Source organism: Entelurus aequoreus, linkage group LG03 (genome assembly GCF_033978785.1).
Source record: "Entelurus aequoreus isolate RoL-2023_Sb linkage group LG03, RoL_Eaeq_v1.1, whole genome shotgun sequence".
NCBI classification, from domain to species: domain Eukaryota; kingdom Metazoa; phylum Chordata; class Actinopteri; order Syngnathiformes; family Syngnathidae; genus Entelurus; species Entelurus aequoreus.
This window is the reverse complement of record NC_084733.1, coordinates 77,732,172-77,750,703: the sequence shown is the minus strand read 5'-3', so window position 1 is coordinate 77,750,703 and position 18,532 is coordinate 77,732,172. Positions and strand designations below refer to the sequence as shown.

At 38.7% G+C, this 18,532-nt stretch overlaps 2 protein-coding genes across 5 annotated transcripts in view; one reads left to right on the top strand and one right to left on the bottom strand.

Annotated features, from left to right (window-relative positions):
• LOC133646896 (patatin-like phospholipase domain-containing protein 2) overlaps window positions 1–9,418 on the top strand; it is a 16,047-nt gene extending 6,629 nt beyond the window's left edge. Inside the window, exons 4-9 of one of the 2 annotated variants that reach the window (XR_009825378.1) lie at window positions 593–802; window positions 868–928; window positions 997–1,089; window positions 2,396–2,562; window positions 5,675–5,733; window positions 7,255–7,293. Coding sequence is in view for 1 of the 2 variants with exons in the window: in XM_062042799.1 (XP_061898783.1) it covers window positions 593–802; window positions 868–928; window positions 997–1,089; window positions 2,396–2,522; window positions 5,675–5,733; window positions 7,255–7,319 (615 nt within the window). In the remaining variant the exon portion in view is untranslated. Of the gene's footprint in view, window positions 1–592; window positions 803–867; window positions 929–996; window positions 1,090–2,395; window positions 2,563–5,674; window positions 5,734–7,254 lie in introns of both variants that reach the window. The other variant, XM_062042799.1, reaches the window with a different exon arrangement.
• LOC133646895 (G/T mismatch-specific thymine DNA glycosylase-like) lies at window positions 5,789–17,848 on the bottom strand. Of its 3 annotated transcripts, XM_062042797.1 has the most exons (11): window positions 17,714–17,848; window positions 15,692–15,759; window positions 15,329–15,489; window positions 14,816–15,135; window positions 14,670–14,739; window positions 12,371–12,506; window positions 12,199–12,281; window positions 12,031–12,125; window positions 8,123–8,294; window positions 7,908–8,054; window positions 5,789–7,824 (listed from the first exon to the last, which is right to left on the bottom strand). In XM_062042797.1, the coding sequence occupies exons 2-11, from the start codon at window positions 15,748–15,750 to the stop codon at window positions 7,697–7,699; spliced, it is 1,371 nt and encodes a 456-aa protein (XP_061898781.1). In that variant the 5' UTR covers window positions 15,751–15,759; window positions 17,714–17,848; the 3' UTR covers window positions 5,789–7,696. The 3 variants fall into 3 exon arrangements, with proteins under 3 accessions (XP_061898781.1, XP_061898782.1, XP_061898780.1); XM_062042798.1 differs by lacking the exon at window positions 15,692–15,759 and having other exon boundaries at window positions 17,714–17,844; XM_062042796.1 differs by having other exon boundaries at window positions 15,692–17,837.
• Window positions 17,849–18,532: the final 684 nt, after the last annotated feature.

Sequence of the window (18,532 nt, the reverse complement as noted above, 5' to 3'; positions counted from 1 at the left end):
GTGGTAAATGACTATTCTAGCTGCAAATGTCTGGTTTTTGGTGCAATATCTACATAGGTGTATAGAGGCCCATTTCCAGCAACTATCACTCCAGTGTTCTAATGGTACAATATGTTTGCTCATTGGCTCAGAAGGCTAATTGATGATTAGAAAACCCTTGTGCAATCATGTTCACACATCTGAAAACAGTTTAGCTCGTTACAGAAGCTACAAAACTGACCTTCCTTTGAGCAGATTGAGTTTCTGGAGCATCACATTTGTGGGGTCAATTAAACGCTCAAAATGGCCAGAAAAAGAAAACATTCATCTGAAACTCGACAGTCTATTCTTGTTCTTAGAAATGAAGGCTATTCCACAAAATTGTTTGGGTGACCCCAAACTTTTGAACGGTAGTGTATATATATATATATATACATACAATATATATATAAGTGTATATATATTGTCCAATACCTGGATGGATACAAATATATATATATATACATACATACATACAATATCTACAGTATATAGATAGATACGTATATATATACTTTTGTATATATATAAATATATATATAGTATATTTATGTGTATCTTTGATGCGTGTCAGCTTTTCATGGACGGCGCCCTGAGCAACAACATGCCGCTGTTCGAGCAGCGCAACACCATCACTTTGGCGCCCTTCTGCAGCGAGAGCGACATCTGTCCCAAAGACGGCGCCTTCACCTGCGTGTCCGTGCACTACGCCAACCTCAGCATCCATGTGACCACGGGCAACGTGCACCGCATCTGCACGTCCTTCCTGCCCCCCGCGCTCGAGGTGGGTCTCGCTCTGGGAGCCTTTCAGCGGGGACACTGGGCACATGAACTAATGTTTACGGACAGGAGCTGGCGGACGTCTTTCACGGCGGCTACGCGGACGCCCTCCGGTTCCTCCGACAAGGAGGTCAGCCTGGAAAGTGTGGACAACTGTCTCGAGGAGGACACGTCCTCAGCATGGTCTTTGTCTTCCAGATCTGCTCGGACCATCTTCCTGGCAGGACGAGGGGGACAGTTTAAAGTCGGCTGAGGGACTACAGGAGGACATTCCACTCAGCTCCAAGAAAGGTCACTCACTTTGTGTTTTTATTCAACTCTCTGAAGTCCAGAACCTTGCATGTTTCGGTGTTTAGCGGCCCTTTGGTTGCAGAGGGCAAGGAAAGCCAACACTGCCATCATGGCTTTAGAATGTCCTACACAGCTGACACTTTATTGATGTTATTGTTGTGCTTCATTGATGTTAGATGTTTGCTCTATTAAGGTAAACCAAAACTGGACGAATGCATTAATTGCTGTGCACGAGTAGAGCCAATTGTAACTGCCTAGATCCTCGTCATAAAAATTATTAATAAATATAATAGGCCCTGCGATGAGGTGGAGACTTGTCCAGGGTGTAACCCGCCTTCCGCCCGATTTTAGCTGAGATAGGCTCCAGCGCCCCCGGTAGAAAATGGATGGACGGATGGAATAAATATTATATTACAAAACCCAAAACCAGTGAAGTTGGCCTGTTGTGTAAATGGTAAATAAAAACAGAATACAATGATTTGCAAGTTATTTTCAACTTATATTCAATTGAATAGACTGCAAAGGCAAGATACTTAATGTTCGAACTGGAAAACTAAATTTTTTGCAAATATTAGCTCATTTGGAATTTGATGCCTGCAACAATTTTCAAAAAAGTTGTCACAAGTGGCAAAAAAGTTGAGGAATGCGCATCAAACACTTATTTGGAACATCCCACAGGTTAACAGGCAAATTGGGAACAGGTGGGTGCCATGATTGGGTATAAAAGTAGATTCCGTGAAATGCTCAGTCATTCACAAACAAGGATGGGGTGAGGGACACCACTTTGTCAACAAATGCATGAGCAAATCTTTCACCAGTTTTAGAAGAACAATTCTCAACCAGCTATTGCAAGGAATTTATGGATTTCACCATCTACGGTCTGTAATATCGTCAAAAGGTTTAGAGAATCTGGAGAAATCACTGCACAATTAACGTCTAAGCCCGTGACATTGGATCCCTTTTGGTGCAAAATAACAACATTCAAAACATAAATTCACTTTGTTTTCGAATGCAGTGTTTCTGCGGACAGGAACAGCCCTAACGCCACAGGAGACATAATGAAACGTCCAGTGAAATTTGCAATGATATTATTATCAGTGATGGAGCAGGAAGAGGCTAGGAATCCGTTTGTGGTACAATTTCATATAAAGCGCCCTGTCATTCACTAATTGACTTTTTATATGACATTTACCAAATGACATTTGGATTTGACGTTTTCTGGTGATTTTAGGTCAAACAGTAAAATGTGTGTTTGTTTTCTTTTGCTTGACTGGAAAGTGTTCTAAAAATGTCGGTGTGTTACCAGCCATGTGTGCAGGGTGGAGAGAGGCGGGTCACGTTGGCGCCGGTCCATCTTGGCAACTCAGAATTTTGTTCTGTCTGCTGACTCCACTCGTGTTGGCTGCAGAGTTGATCTTCTTCCTCATCAAAAGGTGAAGTGTTCAGAGATCAGGCGACCAGGAAGAAATCCTGGTAATTCATCTATCTATAGCAACAAAAAAAGTTGTAAAACACCAAGAAAGATCTCTGTTATATACTGTATCTATGAAATAACAGCTATTACCCGGAAAGGTTCCAGGCATTTCCTTTATTTATACACTAAAACTAATTTAACAACCTGACCAGAAATAGGTCTGGTATTAATTTGTGCAATGAAATAGATTACCAGGAAATGTTCCTAGTATTTCATCTATCTAAACAAAGAAAAAAAATAGATAAATGAATAGATAAATAAAAACAACAAAAAAATATAGTAATATTAATAATAAAAAGTGATAAAAATAAAATAAAACCAAAATAAATATGTAAAAAAAAAAAAAATTATGAAAAGAACAATTTATTTATTTAAAAAAATATATATATTTTTTAAAAAATTAAATACAATATATATATTTTTTAAATAAAACAAAAGATAAATAAAAAATATTAAAAAACAATACATTATATATATATATATATATATATATATATATATATATATATATATATATATACACACTCAAATAGATTCAACACCAGAAAAACATTACTGGTCCTTATTCTGCACTAAAATAGAATACTAGTAATAATTTCTCGTATTTCATCTAACTGTACACTTTTTAAAAAAGCATTAAACACCAAGCAATAATTGATAATTCTATAAAATAACATTATCTGGAAAGATTCCTGGTACTTAATTTACCTATACACTAAAACAGATTAAACACCAGGATTCTGCCACTAATTTGTGCACTAAAACAGATTACCAGAAAAGGTTCCAAGTATTTAATATATACTCAAATAGATTCAGCATCAGGAAAATATTCCTGGTCCTTATCCATGCACTGAAATAGAAGACCAGGAAAGGTTTCTAGTATTGGTACTTAGTCTTTGTATGTGCTTAAAATGTTTTAAACACCAACAAAGATTTCTAGAATTTATCAATGCAATGAAAATGATTAAATGCCAGGAAAGATTTCTGGTATTTATTTATTTACTAAAATAGATAACCAAAGAAGGTTGTAAGTATTTAATCGTCTTCTATATGGTAGGATATGATTTCTGTTGTATCTACAGTATGCACTAAAATAGATTACCAGGAAAGATTGCTGGTATTTTTTTTTTTTACATATAAACTAAACTAGATTCAAACACCAGGGAATATTTCTGGTGTATATCTATACACTAAAATAAAAAACCAGGAAAGGTTACTGGTATTTAATGTATCTATGAATTTAAATAGATTAACTGGCAGGACAGAATCCTGGTATATATCTATACACTAAAATAGGATACCAGGAAAGGCTCCTGGTATGTAATACATCTATACAGTAAAATAGATAAAACACCAGGAAATATTGCTGGCATTATATGCCCTAAAATACAATACCAGGAAAGTTTCCTGGTATTTAATCTATCTATGAATTTCAATAGATTAACTGGCAGAAAAGATTCCTGGTATATATCTATAGACTAAAATAGGATACCAGGAAAGGTTCCTGGTATTTAATCTATCCATATGCTAAAATAGATTAAACACAAGGAAATGTTGCTGGTATTATATGCCCTAAAATAGAATACCAGGAAAGGATCCTGGTATTTAATCTATTAATTTAAATAGAATAACTAGCAGGAAAGGTTCCTGGTACACACACACACACACACACACACACACACACACACTAAAATAGGATACCAGGAAAGGTTCCCTGTAAGTAATCTTTGTATAATTTAAAATAGATAAAACACCAGGAAGTATTGCTGCTATGATATGCTCTAAAATAGAATACCAAGAAAGTTTCCTGGTATGTAATACATCTATATAGTAAAATAGGATAACAAGAAAGGTTCCTGGTATTTAATCTATCGATACACTAAAATAGGATACCAGGAAAGGTTCCTGGTATTTAATCTATCGATACACTAAAATAGGATACTAGGAAAGGTTCCTGGTATTTAATCTATCGATACACTAAAATAGGATACTAGGAAAGGTTCCTGGTATTTAATCTATCGATACACTAAAATAGGATACCAGGAAAGGTTCCTGGTATTTAATCTATCGATACACTAAAATAGGATACTAGGAAAGGTTCCTGGTATTTAATCTATCGATACACTAAAATAGGATACGAGGTAAGGTTCCTGGTATTTAATCTATCCATACGCTAAAATAGATCAAACACAAGGAAATGTTGCTGGTATTATATACCCTAAAATAGAATACCAGGAAAGGATCCTGGTATTTAATCTATGAATTTAAATAGAATAACTAGCAGGAAAGGTTCCTGGTACACACACACACACTAAAATAGGATACCAGGAAAGGTTCCTTGTAAGTAATCTTTGTATAATTTAAAATAGATAAAACACCAGGAAATATTGCTGCTATGATATGCCCTAAAATAGAATACCAGGAAAGTTTCCTGGTATGTAATACATCTATATAGTAAAATAGGATAACAAGAAAGGTTCCTGGTATTTAATCTATCGATACACTAAAATAGGATACCAGGAAAGGTTCTGGTATTTAATCTATAGATAAAACACCAGGAAATATTGCTGGTATTATATGCCCTGAAATAAAATACCAGGAAAGGTTCCTGGTGTGTATATATTATTAATATATATACACACACACATACAGAAATAGGATACCCTGAAAGGTTCCTGGTATTTATCTATGCACTAAAATAGACTACCTATTTCATCTATTTTAGTATATAGATAAAAAGCAGGAATCTTTCTGGTATTTATTGCAACAATTAAATAGATTAAACACCAGGAAACATTTCTGGCATTTGAACTATTTTAGTGTACAGATGAATACCAGGAATTTGTCCTGGTATTTATTCTATGTTTACGCCATAACAAAATGCTGGTGTTTATATAAACACTAAAATAGATGAAATACAGTGAATGATTTCTGGCATTTATCAATGCACTACAGTAGGAAAGTACCAGGAAAGAGTCTGGATATTTAATCCATACATTAAAACAGATAAAAGCAGGAATGGTTCTTGGTATTCTAGTTGAGTATTTGATGTTAAAAAATATTGTACGTAAATAAATAAAAAAGTTGCAGTAACTGTGCTGTGATTGGCAGCCTGCTGATGACCACCAACAATCTGATTGGGCAGCGGCGATCACGACGACGACAACAAGGTGTGTGCTTCATTTTGTTGATTAAAAAAACAACACGGCTAAGGGACAAATGAACATCAACCATGTAGAAAAAAAGCACCATCAGGACATTTTAATACACAAACATCATCAAATTCCGTGTGTGTCATTTCCAGCGACATCGAAACAATCCTAAAATTGCCTAAAAGAATAAATTCATGATGAAAGGCTGCTGAGGTCATTTAACAGAGGAGTCAGTGATGATGCGTTTGAGACCAGGGGAGATCTGGTGGTGAGTTCATGGCAACGCAGGTTTTTAAAAGACTGGTCAGAGTTTGTGAATGTGACAGCGTCTTCAAAAGGACCTCTGAAAAACACTCAGATCCAAGGCCATACAATCCAAAATCTACATTTTGACAATGTAGTGCTGTCTCTAATTGAGTACTTCCATTAGTACACATACTTAAGTATACTGTATATAATGTCTACTTAGTTTCTGAGTGCGCTCTTTTTGACACATTGAGCTGTCTCAAATAGAGTATTTCAAATCAGGACACTTATTTAAGTATACTTTAGATACTGTGTACTTAGTTTTTGAGTGCGCCAGTTTTGACAATGTAGTGCCATCTCAAATGAAGTACTTCCATTAGGACACTTATTTAAGTGTACTTACTGTAGTTTCTGAATGTGCCAATTTTACTGCTGTCTCAAATGGATGGGACACTTAAGTATGCTGTAGATAATGTGTACTTGAGTTTCTGAGTGCGCCAATTTTAACAATGTAGTGGCGTCTAAAATGAAGTACTTTCATAAGTACCTAAGTGTACTATAGATACGATGTACTTAGTTTCAGAGTGTGCCAGTTTTGACAGTCCCGTACTGTCTCAAATGGAGTACTTCCATCAGGAAACTTATTTAAGTATACTGTAGATACTGTGTACTTACTGTCTCACATGGACAGGACATTTAAGTATAATGTAGATAATGTGTGCTTGAGTTTCTGAGTGCACCAATTTTAACAATGTAGTGCCGTCTGAAAATAAGTACTTCCGTCAGTACCTAAGTGTACTTTAGATACTGTGTACTTAGTTTCGGAATGCGCCAGTTTTGACAGTGTTGTATTGTCTCAAATGGAGTACTTCCATCAGGACACTTATTTTAGTATACTGTGGATACTGTGCACTTAGTTTCTAAGTGCACCAATTTTGACAATACGGTGCCGTCTGAAATGAAGTACTTCCATCAATATGTAAATATAATGTACTGTGAACCTAAGTTTCTGAGTGCGCCAATTTTGATAAAGTAGTGCCGTTTCAAATGGAGTACTTCCATTAGTACACATATCGAAGTATAATTTAGATACGAATGTCTTAATTTTGCAGTGTGCCAGTTTCGACAGTGTCGTCCTGTCTCAAATGGAGTACTTCCATCATTACTCTTTTTTTTAAGTATACTGCGAATACTGTGTACTTACATTTCTGAGTGTGCCAATTTTGTGTTGTGCTGTCCATAAATGGCAATTGCAATATTTATCTGTGACCTCTCCTTCTCTCCTTTTTTAAGATGAACTGCAACCACTTGAGGTAGCCCCTCCCCTTCCGCTACGTCGCCAAGAAGGTGGCGATTAGGGGGCGGTTCGGGTCCGCCGCGGCGCGCTCGCCAACTTGGGTGCGCTGAAAAGACTACGTCTGCGTATGGAAGAGTGCAAAATTGAAACACGGATGTTAGCCTGTTTCAAGTAATACGCTGCCCCCCGCTGGTCAGGAGTGTAAAGTACAAGACTGAGTCCCTGTTTAAAAAAAGGACAGTGGGAAAAAGTCCCCGTCCCTGATTGGATGTCGGTAAAAACCACAGCCGTCGCTGTGAAGATCAAAGAAATATCTAAAAGGAGGCAGAAAGAAGATTCTGCAAGACGCCTACAAAGTCTATCTAAGCGCGGACATGTCCGCTAACGGTTATCCAGACGGGAGGACGGCAGCGGGGCCTCACTAACGTCTTTTCTTCCTCACGCGGCGCCGTCTTTCGCTCCTCCGCTGATGTCTGGAATCTCGTCGGCAAAAGACTGCGACATCCACTGTCCGTCGGGGAGTTGACCTTCTGGGGTCTGCGACGTGCTCGCCTCCTGTGCTCGGTCTGCCGGGACACACAAATATTGCTCCTTTATTGCCAAAAGATCTGAACCTTGACCATCTGTGTTCAGGTGCGTGTGTGCTCACCTGTGCTTTCACTAGGGGAGAAGGTACAGTGACCGTTGGCCTGACTTTGGCCTCCTTCAGCTCCGGGCTGCGCGTACGCTCCGCCGTAGGCGTCCTCGTAGCCTGGATCGTACTGCTCCTCCTTGATGGCGAGCCTCTTGGCGTCCTCTGTGAACACACAGGGAAGTGTCAAGTAAACACAGCATCTTCATCATCATCATCATCATCATTCATACCCTTGGCCAGACTCAGGTCAAAGGAGTAGTGGACCTCCTCGATCTCCCTGGGCTTGGCCGCACCCCGCAGCTGGTCTCGGAGCTCCCTCAGCTTGATGTAGAAGTGCACTTTGTCCTGAGCGCGCGGGAACTGCGCACAGCGAGCGCTGGATGAAGGCATCAGGTAGAGAGCCTGAGAGCAAGAGGGACGTTTCACCACTGCTTGGTTGTGGTTTCATTGAAATGGGTTCAACTTGTCATGGACCACGTTTGCGTGCACACAGTATTATATTCAGGGAAGAAGAAAATATTTGTGGTATTTTGCTTTGAAAAATTCTGTGCTTTTATAGGCACCGACCGAATTCCGTCAGTACTGCCGGGTATAGAGTCACGTAAAATCAAAGGGAGCCGTATTCCGATACTTTTGTTGCATGTGACGTAACGTCCGATTTAAGACTTGCAGACTAAACAGCGGCTCATGTAAACGATCAGTACCGTATTTTTGGGATTATAAATCGCAGTTTTTTTCATAGTTTGGCCGGGGGTGCGACATATACTCCGGAGCGATTTATGTGTGAAATTATTAAACACATTACCGTAAAATATCAAATAATATTATTTATCTAATTCACGGAAGAGACGAAGCAAATGTCAGCAATCGTCACACACACGTCAACCAATAGAAATTATGCAGGGGCGGGTCATAGTACAAGTGCATTGTGGGTCATGATGGCGGTGTATTGTGAAAAAAAAGATGCTACATCATACTTGCCAACCCTCCCGGTTTTACCGGGAGACTCCCGGTATTCAGCGCCTCTCCTGATAACCGCCCGGCAGAAATTTTCTCCCGACAAACTCCCGGTATTCAGCCGGAGCTGGAGGCCACGCCCCCTCCAGCTCAATGCGGACCTGAGTGGGGACATCCTGTTCTCACGTCCGCTTTCCCACAATATAAACAGCTTGCCTGCCCAATGACTTAACATCTACGGCTTTTAGAGAGTAGAGTGCACAACTGCGCACACAAGGAGACGAAGCAGAAGAACGAGGAAGTTACAGACATGGCGACGCCGTCGACGAGCAAGATGAAGAAATACGCTTACAAGTTCCAAAACGAATGGAAACAAGAATTTCAGTTCATCCAGGACAGTTCGAAGGGGAAGGGGTATGCCTGTACATTTTGTAGAAAAAGACTTCTCCATTGAACATGGTGGCCGAAATGATATACTCATTCATGAACGGAGAAGTTAAACAGGACAATACTGCCATCTACTGGATAGCCTCCGGAACAATGAAATTCAAGTATTTATTTTATTTATATGTATAATAAAATAAATATATATATATACATATATATATATATCTAGAATTCACTGAAAGTTAAGTATTTCATACATATATATATATATATATGAAATACTTGAGTTGGTTAATTCTAGCTGGAAATATACTCCCCTATTAACCACGCCCCGCCCCCGCCCCCACCCCCACCTCCCGGTATCGGAGGTCTCAAGGTTGGCAAGTATGTGCTACATGCTACTACGTCCGTACCTAGGAAAATGGATCATTTCAACATTGGCGGTAACTTATAAAAACTGAGAAGGGCTGAACAAAAATGGCACCGGAAAGGAAATCATATACTGCAGATTTCAAGCTGGACGTAGTGAAATATGCAGCAGAGAACGGCAATCAAGCAGCAGAAAGAAAGGACATACCAGAGGCGACACCGGGGAGGAAGATTTCATCGGATTTAGCGATCGGGAGTGACAGATTGTTTGGTAAACGTATAGCATGTTCTATGTGTTATAGTTATTTGAATGACTCTTACCATAATATGTTACGTTAACATACCAGGCACGTTCTCAGTTGGTTATTTATGCGTCATATTACGTACACTTATGCAGCCTGTTGTTCACTTATCTTTATTTATTTTAAATTGCCTTTCAAATGTCGATTCTTGGTGTTGGATTTTATCAAATAAATTTCCCCAAAAAATGCGCCTTATACTCCAGTGCGACTTATACATGTTTTTCCCTTCTTTATTATGCATTTTCGGCCCGTGCGATTTATACTCCAGAGCGATTTATAATCCGAAAAATACGGTATGCCTGAAAAACGCTCAAATGTAAAGTAAGGCTCCACTCTTCCTATATGCGCCAGCTTGATGCCAAATTACATTGGATTTACCGTAGACAGGCTACTATTAGCATTAGCAATTTTACATGGCGATTTCAACACCTCCAAATTTGGTAATGAAACCTACAACTCAGATGAATGTTACAATCAAACAACTGGTGTGTAATAAGCACAATACTTATAGTACAAACACTTTGTAGAGCGCAACATAACATTTCAGCTTCATGGAAAAAGCTACTTTGTAGTTAGACAACATACCATACATAGCCTATACATTACTGCCATCTAGTGCAACGGTATAGCAAATTATAAAGGTAATCAGAAAACAAGATATAATGTAACAACTGGACAGCACTGTTATTATAATCAGATATTTTTTAAATGTTACTGTAGAGGTTGCCCTCTAGTGGGTTCTTCAGACCACCACACACTGCCAGAAGAGCCAGGAATTCCGGGTATAACACTGTTTTATTTTCATAGAATAGTGCAAAGTCTTTTGCTTTCCAGCAAACTAAATTTCCCTCCTGCGTCTGCTCAGAAAGCACCTCCAACTCCAACTACTTGTCTCATCACGGCTGCTGCTAATAAAGGCGACAGGTGATTAGATAACAAGGCCCACTGGGCCATCTATGCACCTGTCGCTGTCTTCGAGGCCGGTCCTGGCAACACCCGTTGCGCAGCAGGCCCTACATACCTACTTTAAGGCTCAACCCCAAACATATTCCTACCTTCTTTTTTTTTACTATGAATTAATTGGAGATATATAATAAGAAGAGTTTAATTGTCATATTTTACAGACTAATAAAGCATTGCCATTGATAAAAGGCTTTAACATTTGCTTTAATAGCAAAAATGGGCTTTTGGGAAGGAGGACAAATATCCCGTAATTAGGGATGTTTATTGTTCACATTTGAACCGATACTGTAACAATTCCCGGTATCTGGGAATCGATACAAATTTTCAGTACTTTTTTGTGTGTTGATAAGCAAATTGTAATTGTCTGATAATAAAACTTTATTTTTAATGTAACATTTAAAAATGATCTGATTAAGATAACTGTGCTGGTTTTCTGATTCCATTTGAGTTTCATTTGCAATGCAGTAGGCTCGCTATGGTATGCTGTCTAACCGGGAAGTAGCTTTTTCCAGATTGAATGTGTTGTGCCCTACAAAGTGTTTTACTAGAGATGTCCGATAATGGCTTTTTTGCCGATATCCGATATTCCGATATTGTCCAACTTTTAATTACCAATTCCGATATCAACCGATATATACAGTCGTGGAATTAACACATTATTATGCCTAATTTGGTTGTGATGCCCCGCTGGATGCATTAAACAATGTAACAAGGTTTTCCAAAATAAATAAACTCAAGTTATGGAAAAAAAAATGCCAACATGGCACTGCCATATTTATTATTGAAGTCACAAAGTGCAGTTAGAGTGCTGCTTGAGTGATTGTTTACGGGAACTGGTGTTTAGTCTGCAGCCGGACGTGAAGTCACGTGCCCCAAAGCTATTGAAATATGGCACCGTTTGATTTTACGCGAATCGATAACCGGTAGTACAGACAGAATTGGGTCAATGCCTATAAAAGTACCGAGTAAGGTACTAATCCCTATCTGTGATAGTCACACGACAACCACTCCTAAATGCTTCCTGGTGGTCATATAGGCCCTAAATGAGTATATATTGTATAATATTATTATATGTTATATTATATACTTTTATTATGGTTGATACAGAAATATTGTGCGCATGTACACGCGTGTTTGTCAAATTGATGGCGTTTGCTCACCACTTCGCAGTCTGGGATCTTGTGAGGCTGCAAACCGAAATCAAGCTTCTTCGGTTTCTTACCAAATAGTTCTCGACAAAACATTTCATATATGCCTGTGAGGACGGGAAAAAACAACAACATGAATAAATCTCCTCTTCAGTACGCCCATAGATCGGCATTGCTTACATTTGCCGTTGAAGACGGCGATGAGAGGTTTGAATTTCTTTAGCTTCTCGACTAGAATTGTGCCTCCTTCGCGCAGCTCTTTGCTGTAGGGACAAAAAAAACAAAAAACTGTTCAAGCAATAAGGAATAAAATGCTCAATGAACAAAAAAACATTGTTGGGACGCTGCTTACGTTGAGAGGTCTTTGCTGCCCGGCGTCGCCCTGGCAACCATGTTGGTGAAGCCCATCTTGTACTTGCCCGGCAAAGCTGTGTCGTGCATGTGGTTGAGCAGCTCTTCAGTGAATCCCGACAGGAAGAGACACTTCCCTGAAAAACAAGAGAAGGCTGTCAATGAGCTCTCTGGCAAATGCATACATACGTTTATTATTTTGTAGTGTGGAATATTGGAAAAGGTTTGATCAAGTGCAATTAGTTAAACAAAAACAATGGTTGGTTTGAACTTATTTATCATTAACTGGACTTATGCTGTCTTTAGTTTGAAGTGGAGTGGTCATTTTATTGGCGACACATTGCGGCCACAATATTTCATTAAGTTAAGCTCATGACTAGGGACGGGTACCGTTCACATTTGAACCGATACGGTACCGATTACCAGGAAGTCAACAGTACCAATTGTTGGTTCTTTTGTGTGTTAATAAATATTATTTTTGATAAAAATAAAGTATAATTTGTTTACAGCAACATTTAGGAATGGGCTCATTATGATAACTGCTGTCTAGTTATATCTAGGGCTGCAACAACTAATCGATTAAATCGATTAAAATCGATTATTAAAATAGTTGCCGATTAATTTAGTCATCGATTCGTTGGATCTATGCTATGCGTATGCACAGAGTTTTTTATTATTTTTTTAAATTATTTTTTATTTTTTAAAAAAATAAACCTTTATTCATAAACTGCAACATTTAAAAACAGCAGAGAAACGATAATCAAAATAAGTATGGTGCCAGTATGCTGTTTTTTTTCAACAAAATACTGGATAGGATAGAAATGTAGTTTGTCTCTTTTATCCGATTATTAATCGAAGTAATAATCGACAGATTAATCGATTATAAAATGAATCGTTAGTTGCAGCCCTAGTTATATCGTGTTTTATTATCACAATTCCGAGCCTCATTTGCAGTGCAAGTCCAAGACATCAGATGGCAGTAGTGTGTATGATGTGTTGGTTCGTCAGTTCAGTCTGTGCTGAATCTAGTCTTTTGTTGCGCTCTAAAAAGTGTTTATAATGTAATTATTGTACTTATTATGCACCAGCTGTTTGATCGAAACATGCATCTTATTTATAGTTTTTCTTAACAAATTTGGAGGTGTTGAAATCGCCATTTAAAATCACTGACGTTATTAAGTAGTATGTCAATAGCAAAGCCAGTGTATATTAGCATCAAGCTAGCGCATTTATGGAAATGAGTTACTTTGGAGCGTTTTTTCGAGTCAATTTCTTTATTGGCATTGAAAATTGCAACATAATCTCAGGTAGTTTGGCTAAATTTGCTCACAGTGCCAAAGTCTAGTCTAGGACCAGCTGGAAGTCGGTCGGTGCCAAAAAAGGACCTGAAAAAGGCCCATCCCTACTCATGAGGCGGACACGTTTGATACTGGATACTTGCTAATACGCTTCTGCCTTGACTAAACTATATTTAAAAACACGTTGGCCTGTTTTAGGCTTTTCCCCCCCACATTTTGGCCTGTTTTGGGCTCCCAGAGGCCTCTGCGAGTCATTCCCCAGGGGGAATTTTGACGTATTTCGGCTTTTTTTCCAAATTTTTACCTTTTTCGACTTTTTTTTTCCATATGCGGGCCTGTTTTGGGCTTTTTTTTTCTTCACATTTTGGTCTGGCTACCCGGGTCCCATTTGAGTCATTCCCGGGGGAAATTTTTACCTTTTTTTTTTAAGCTTTTTTCACATTTTGGCCTGTTTTGGGCTCCTACCTGCGAGTCATTCCTCAGGGGGAATTATGACATTTTTCTGCTTTTTTCCAACATTTTTGTTTTGGGTCCCCTTTGAGTCATTCCCGTGGGGAATTCTGACCTTTTTTTTTGGCTTTTTTCACAGTTTGGGCTCCCCGGGACCCCTGGGAGTCATTCCCCAGGGGGAATTTTGACCTTTTTCGGCCGTTTTGACACCTAACACTTGGCCCCTTTTGGTGTTTCCTTTGCTGGGTATCTGCCGGCTGTAGGGGCCATTAATTGTTTCCGGGGATATGTCCCGCTGCTGCAGAAGCCCACCAGAGGGCTCCAGAACCCCCGGGACACCTACAGGTCCCTTCCCCATAAAAAAAGTGTAAAAACAGGCCGGGGACCTGCAGCACTCTGCCCCTTTTGGTGTTTACTTTGCAAGCCATTATTATCCGATTCTTGTTTTTTTTTTTACGATATCGGATTGATATCCAATATCAATATCGGATCACGACACACCGACATAGTAACTTCATTTTTGTAGAGAAGAATTAATTTGATAGAACTTACAAAAATGATTTCCAGGACCAGGAAACCAGCGTCCGATGTAAGCGGCCATCAACCCTGGATTGATGCCAATCTGTTACGGGAAAAAATGGACACGGTTTTGTGGTGCTGGACACGGATTTTAAAACATGTCAGTAAGGACTGCTTACGATGACATAGTCGAGATTTTGCTCCAGCAGATCCGGGAGGGTTTTTTTCATCACCTCCTCCTCAGACATCCCTTTAAAACGGTCCACTTTCCGCTTCACCTTCTTGAAGCTCTCGTCAATCTTCTCCTGCTTTCCGTCAGCTTGACCCTCGGCGTTCTTCTTGGGCTTTGGGCCCGGTTTGCGCTTCGGGGCGTTGGGGTCCTTTGGGGGCTTTGGTGCCTTTGGGGGTTTGAGGGGCTTGGGGGCCTTTGGGACTTTTGGTGGTTTGGGTGGGCGTGGTTCCTTGGGTTGAGCTGCTCTGCCTCTCTTTTTGGCCGGGGCTGCAAGGACAATTAAACACAAAAAGAAAATAAGTTATGATCGATTAAAAAGAAAGGAACAACATAATGAGATTTCCTTTAAATACAAAAGTATAGAAGAAAGTCAAATGTATAAATTGGGGAGCTGAAATAAGATGCACTTGATGGAAACGTGCCTGACGACAGATTAATTCGGTAATAAGGAGAAGTTTACGTTTGGTCAGGTCGGCCGGCTCCTGCTGCTCCATCATTGGCTGAGGGTTAACCACGGCAGGTGTGGCTGTTGCTCTCGTTGGTGCCTCCGGGTAGGGAGACTGATGGCTGAAGGCGGAATACTGCGCTTGGAGAGCTTGGAACTGCTGAGTCGACTGAATCCTGAGGCATGGCAGGGATAAATGGCGCAGGGCGTATTGACACATAAGTTAAAACATGTACTGGTAATGATAAAGTGCCAGTTAAAGTTAAATCATAGCATGAAAAAATTATAAAAAATTAATAAAAAATGTATGTGGTGCACATGCTTTCAATGTTCCTCACACTCGAAGGTTAGCATCCGTACACTCGTGTGGAAACTCACCACTGCTGGAGATACTCCGAGGAGCCAACAGGCAAGGATCCATTCAGCCTATCGTCCATCTTTTGAGCCTTTAGTTTTGTTAAATAAATCAACATGCATATTACACGCTCAGATTGTTGTCAATGTTTGCGTGAAGCTGAACTAGGGTGGCCGACAATTTTGCAAACAACGTCCAAACGCAGAAACGATCCAAAACCAGGGCCCGCCACATCATTTAAGTGGCCCGAAAAAGCCTGGATATAATAAAGTACCATATCTTTTCTTATTAAATGCATTTTTTTCTTCCCATTTTGACATTAAAAAATAGATGCAATTGCTTATCTTAAATATTGTCTAATATTGCAAAAAAAACATTACATTTTCGTCTTATTTCGTTAAAATACAAATAAATTGACTTATGATTTCAAAGCAAGTTATTTTTTTTAAGATTAAAGATGAAAGTACCAATGATTGTCACACACACACTAGATGTGGTGAAATTTGTCCTCTGCATTTGTCCCATCCCCTTGGGGAGCAGTGGGCAGCAGCGGAGCCGCGCCCGGGAATCATTTTGGTGATTTAACCCCCAACTCCAACCCTTTGTTGCTGAGTGCCAAGCAGGTTATCCATCGAATTGTACAATGTGAAAACGACGACAGATTTTACGGTAAAATTCTGGCGACTAAGCTGCTAGTTTTTTACCCTAAAAACAACTTCGGTACAGTTTTTTTCATAAGCAGTAATACACAATAAAAAGAACTGTAGATTTTACAGTGTTATGCTGTAACTAAAACAGAAAAAATTATAGCAACTGAGCTTTTTACCATAAAATCTAATTTATTTTTTTTACAGCGTACGTAAAAGAGAGACTAATGAAATGCAACTATGCAATTATGTATGTGTATCATATACATTTATATTCATATATTACTATGGATGATGTTCGAAACCGGTTCTCCCGGTTGTTTGATAAGAAAAGAACCGATTCCATGGACTCGAATCCCTTTTTGACAAAAGGTTCCCGTTATCAAGGCCATTATAGTAAAGAAAAAGAGTTGGTTCTTTATTCGAATCCCTGGGAACAAATCCCGTCCCACAGGAAATGTCCTGTGGGACATCACAGGAAATTAAGTAGCTCAGTCTAATGACTGAGCTACGTCATGTCAATCCATGTTATATTTATTTATTTATTTTTTTTCTTATAAAATAAAAGTGAGCTTTTGTTAAACCAAATATTGTGGGTTTTTTTTTTTTTTCCATATACAACAACCTATCTGGATTCGATAAGAGGATTTGATAATGGGCTCGAACTCTATAATTTCTTATCAAACATCATCCCTATATATTATTCACTTTTACACTGTACTCAATAAAAAGGAGTTTCACACTACAACTGGAAAATACTGCACCCTTGCAGCGTTGCTCACTTTTTTTTGTGATTTACTGGCATTGGCAGCGTTTTTCTTTTGCGTTTTTTTTCTGGACGTGCAGAATCTAATGAATTACAAACAGTATCAATTCGGAGCATCGTTCTGTCTTTTTATTTTTTGGATCATTTGTTTGTTTGGACGTTGCTGCGCGTTTGCGCCTATTTGCCACCGTAAGGAACGCATGTGCATGAGCGCAACAATAAAATGTTCAAATAAAAAAAACTATCAAATAAACAAAGGCAATAAATGATGAATTAAGATAATGATGAAACAAAACTGCACATATCTTGCTACAAATCGACACTTGTTAAAAGTTAAAGCCCCTAGTATTATTCTAGTAGCTAAGCTAACAATGTTGAACCACAATGTGAACCTTGCAATGTGTAAAATAATCGATTACTATCAAATGTGAAGCTTGAGAACCACGTAAGTTCAGTGCTTGTCGACATAAATTGTATTTATTTGGTGAAAATCAGTGGAAGGGACAAAACTACAGCTAATGTTAGCACAGAGCTAGCAGCTAGAACTACGCTAGCACGGATGAATGGTTTCGCTTGAGTACGATAATTGATAATTAAAAGAAGAGTCGAGCGTTAAGATATAAATAACATACCTGTCGGCGTGTGTTTTAATCAGATTCCTCGGCGGGGAAGTTGTTCTTTTCCCATACATGCAGCTCTTTTACTCAGAACATCAGAATAGCTCCAGAGGCAACAAAGACGTGACAGCGCAGTACCAGTCAACTTTGACACTGGGCGATCCCAAGTCCAAAACGTAGGGGGCTTGAAAGAAGATACCAGGAGAAACAGAATTAACACAGCTATTTTTGTCATTTCTAAAGACTTTATGTTCCTAAATATAATTTTTTATCAGTATATCTTTGTTGGTTTATTCAATGCACCACGCGTCTGTTCAGCACTTTGCACACTCAACAAAAATGCACCCCTATTTTAATATTGGTTTGAGCTTGGCGGGTTTTAAACACCAAGGGCCATTTCTACTGGCTACAAGTCTATGACGTATAAAGTCCGCGACAGACCCTCCGTACAACTCGCTTGTCCACACCAACAACCAATTGTTTTGTGTTATTTATTTTTTATGTATTTAAAAAAAGAAATACAAATAAATATTTTAATGTAATTAAACTATTTATTTGTATTTATTTTTTCCAAATATTTTTGTATTGGGTCTTACTTTACTTTCTTTAGCATTTTGTTTGTATAAATATGTTGATTGCTTAACCTCGTGATTTGGAAGTGCCTTCATTTGTTTGTATATTGTAAATATATATTGTTTGTGTGTTAAGTTGTTCAATAACAAAAAAGTTATCCAAAATATTTCAAAATAGTGGAGAAAATATAAAAAAATTATTTGACCATTAGACCATTGAAAAGTTTTTAGTTTTTTAAATAAAACCTCTTAGAATATATTA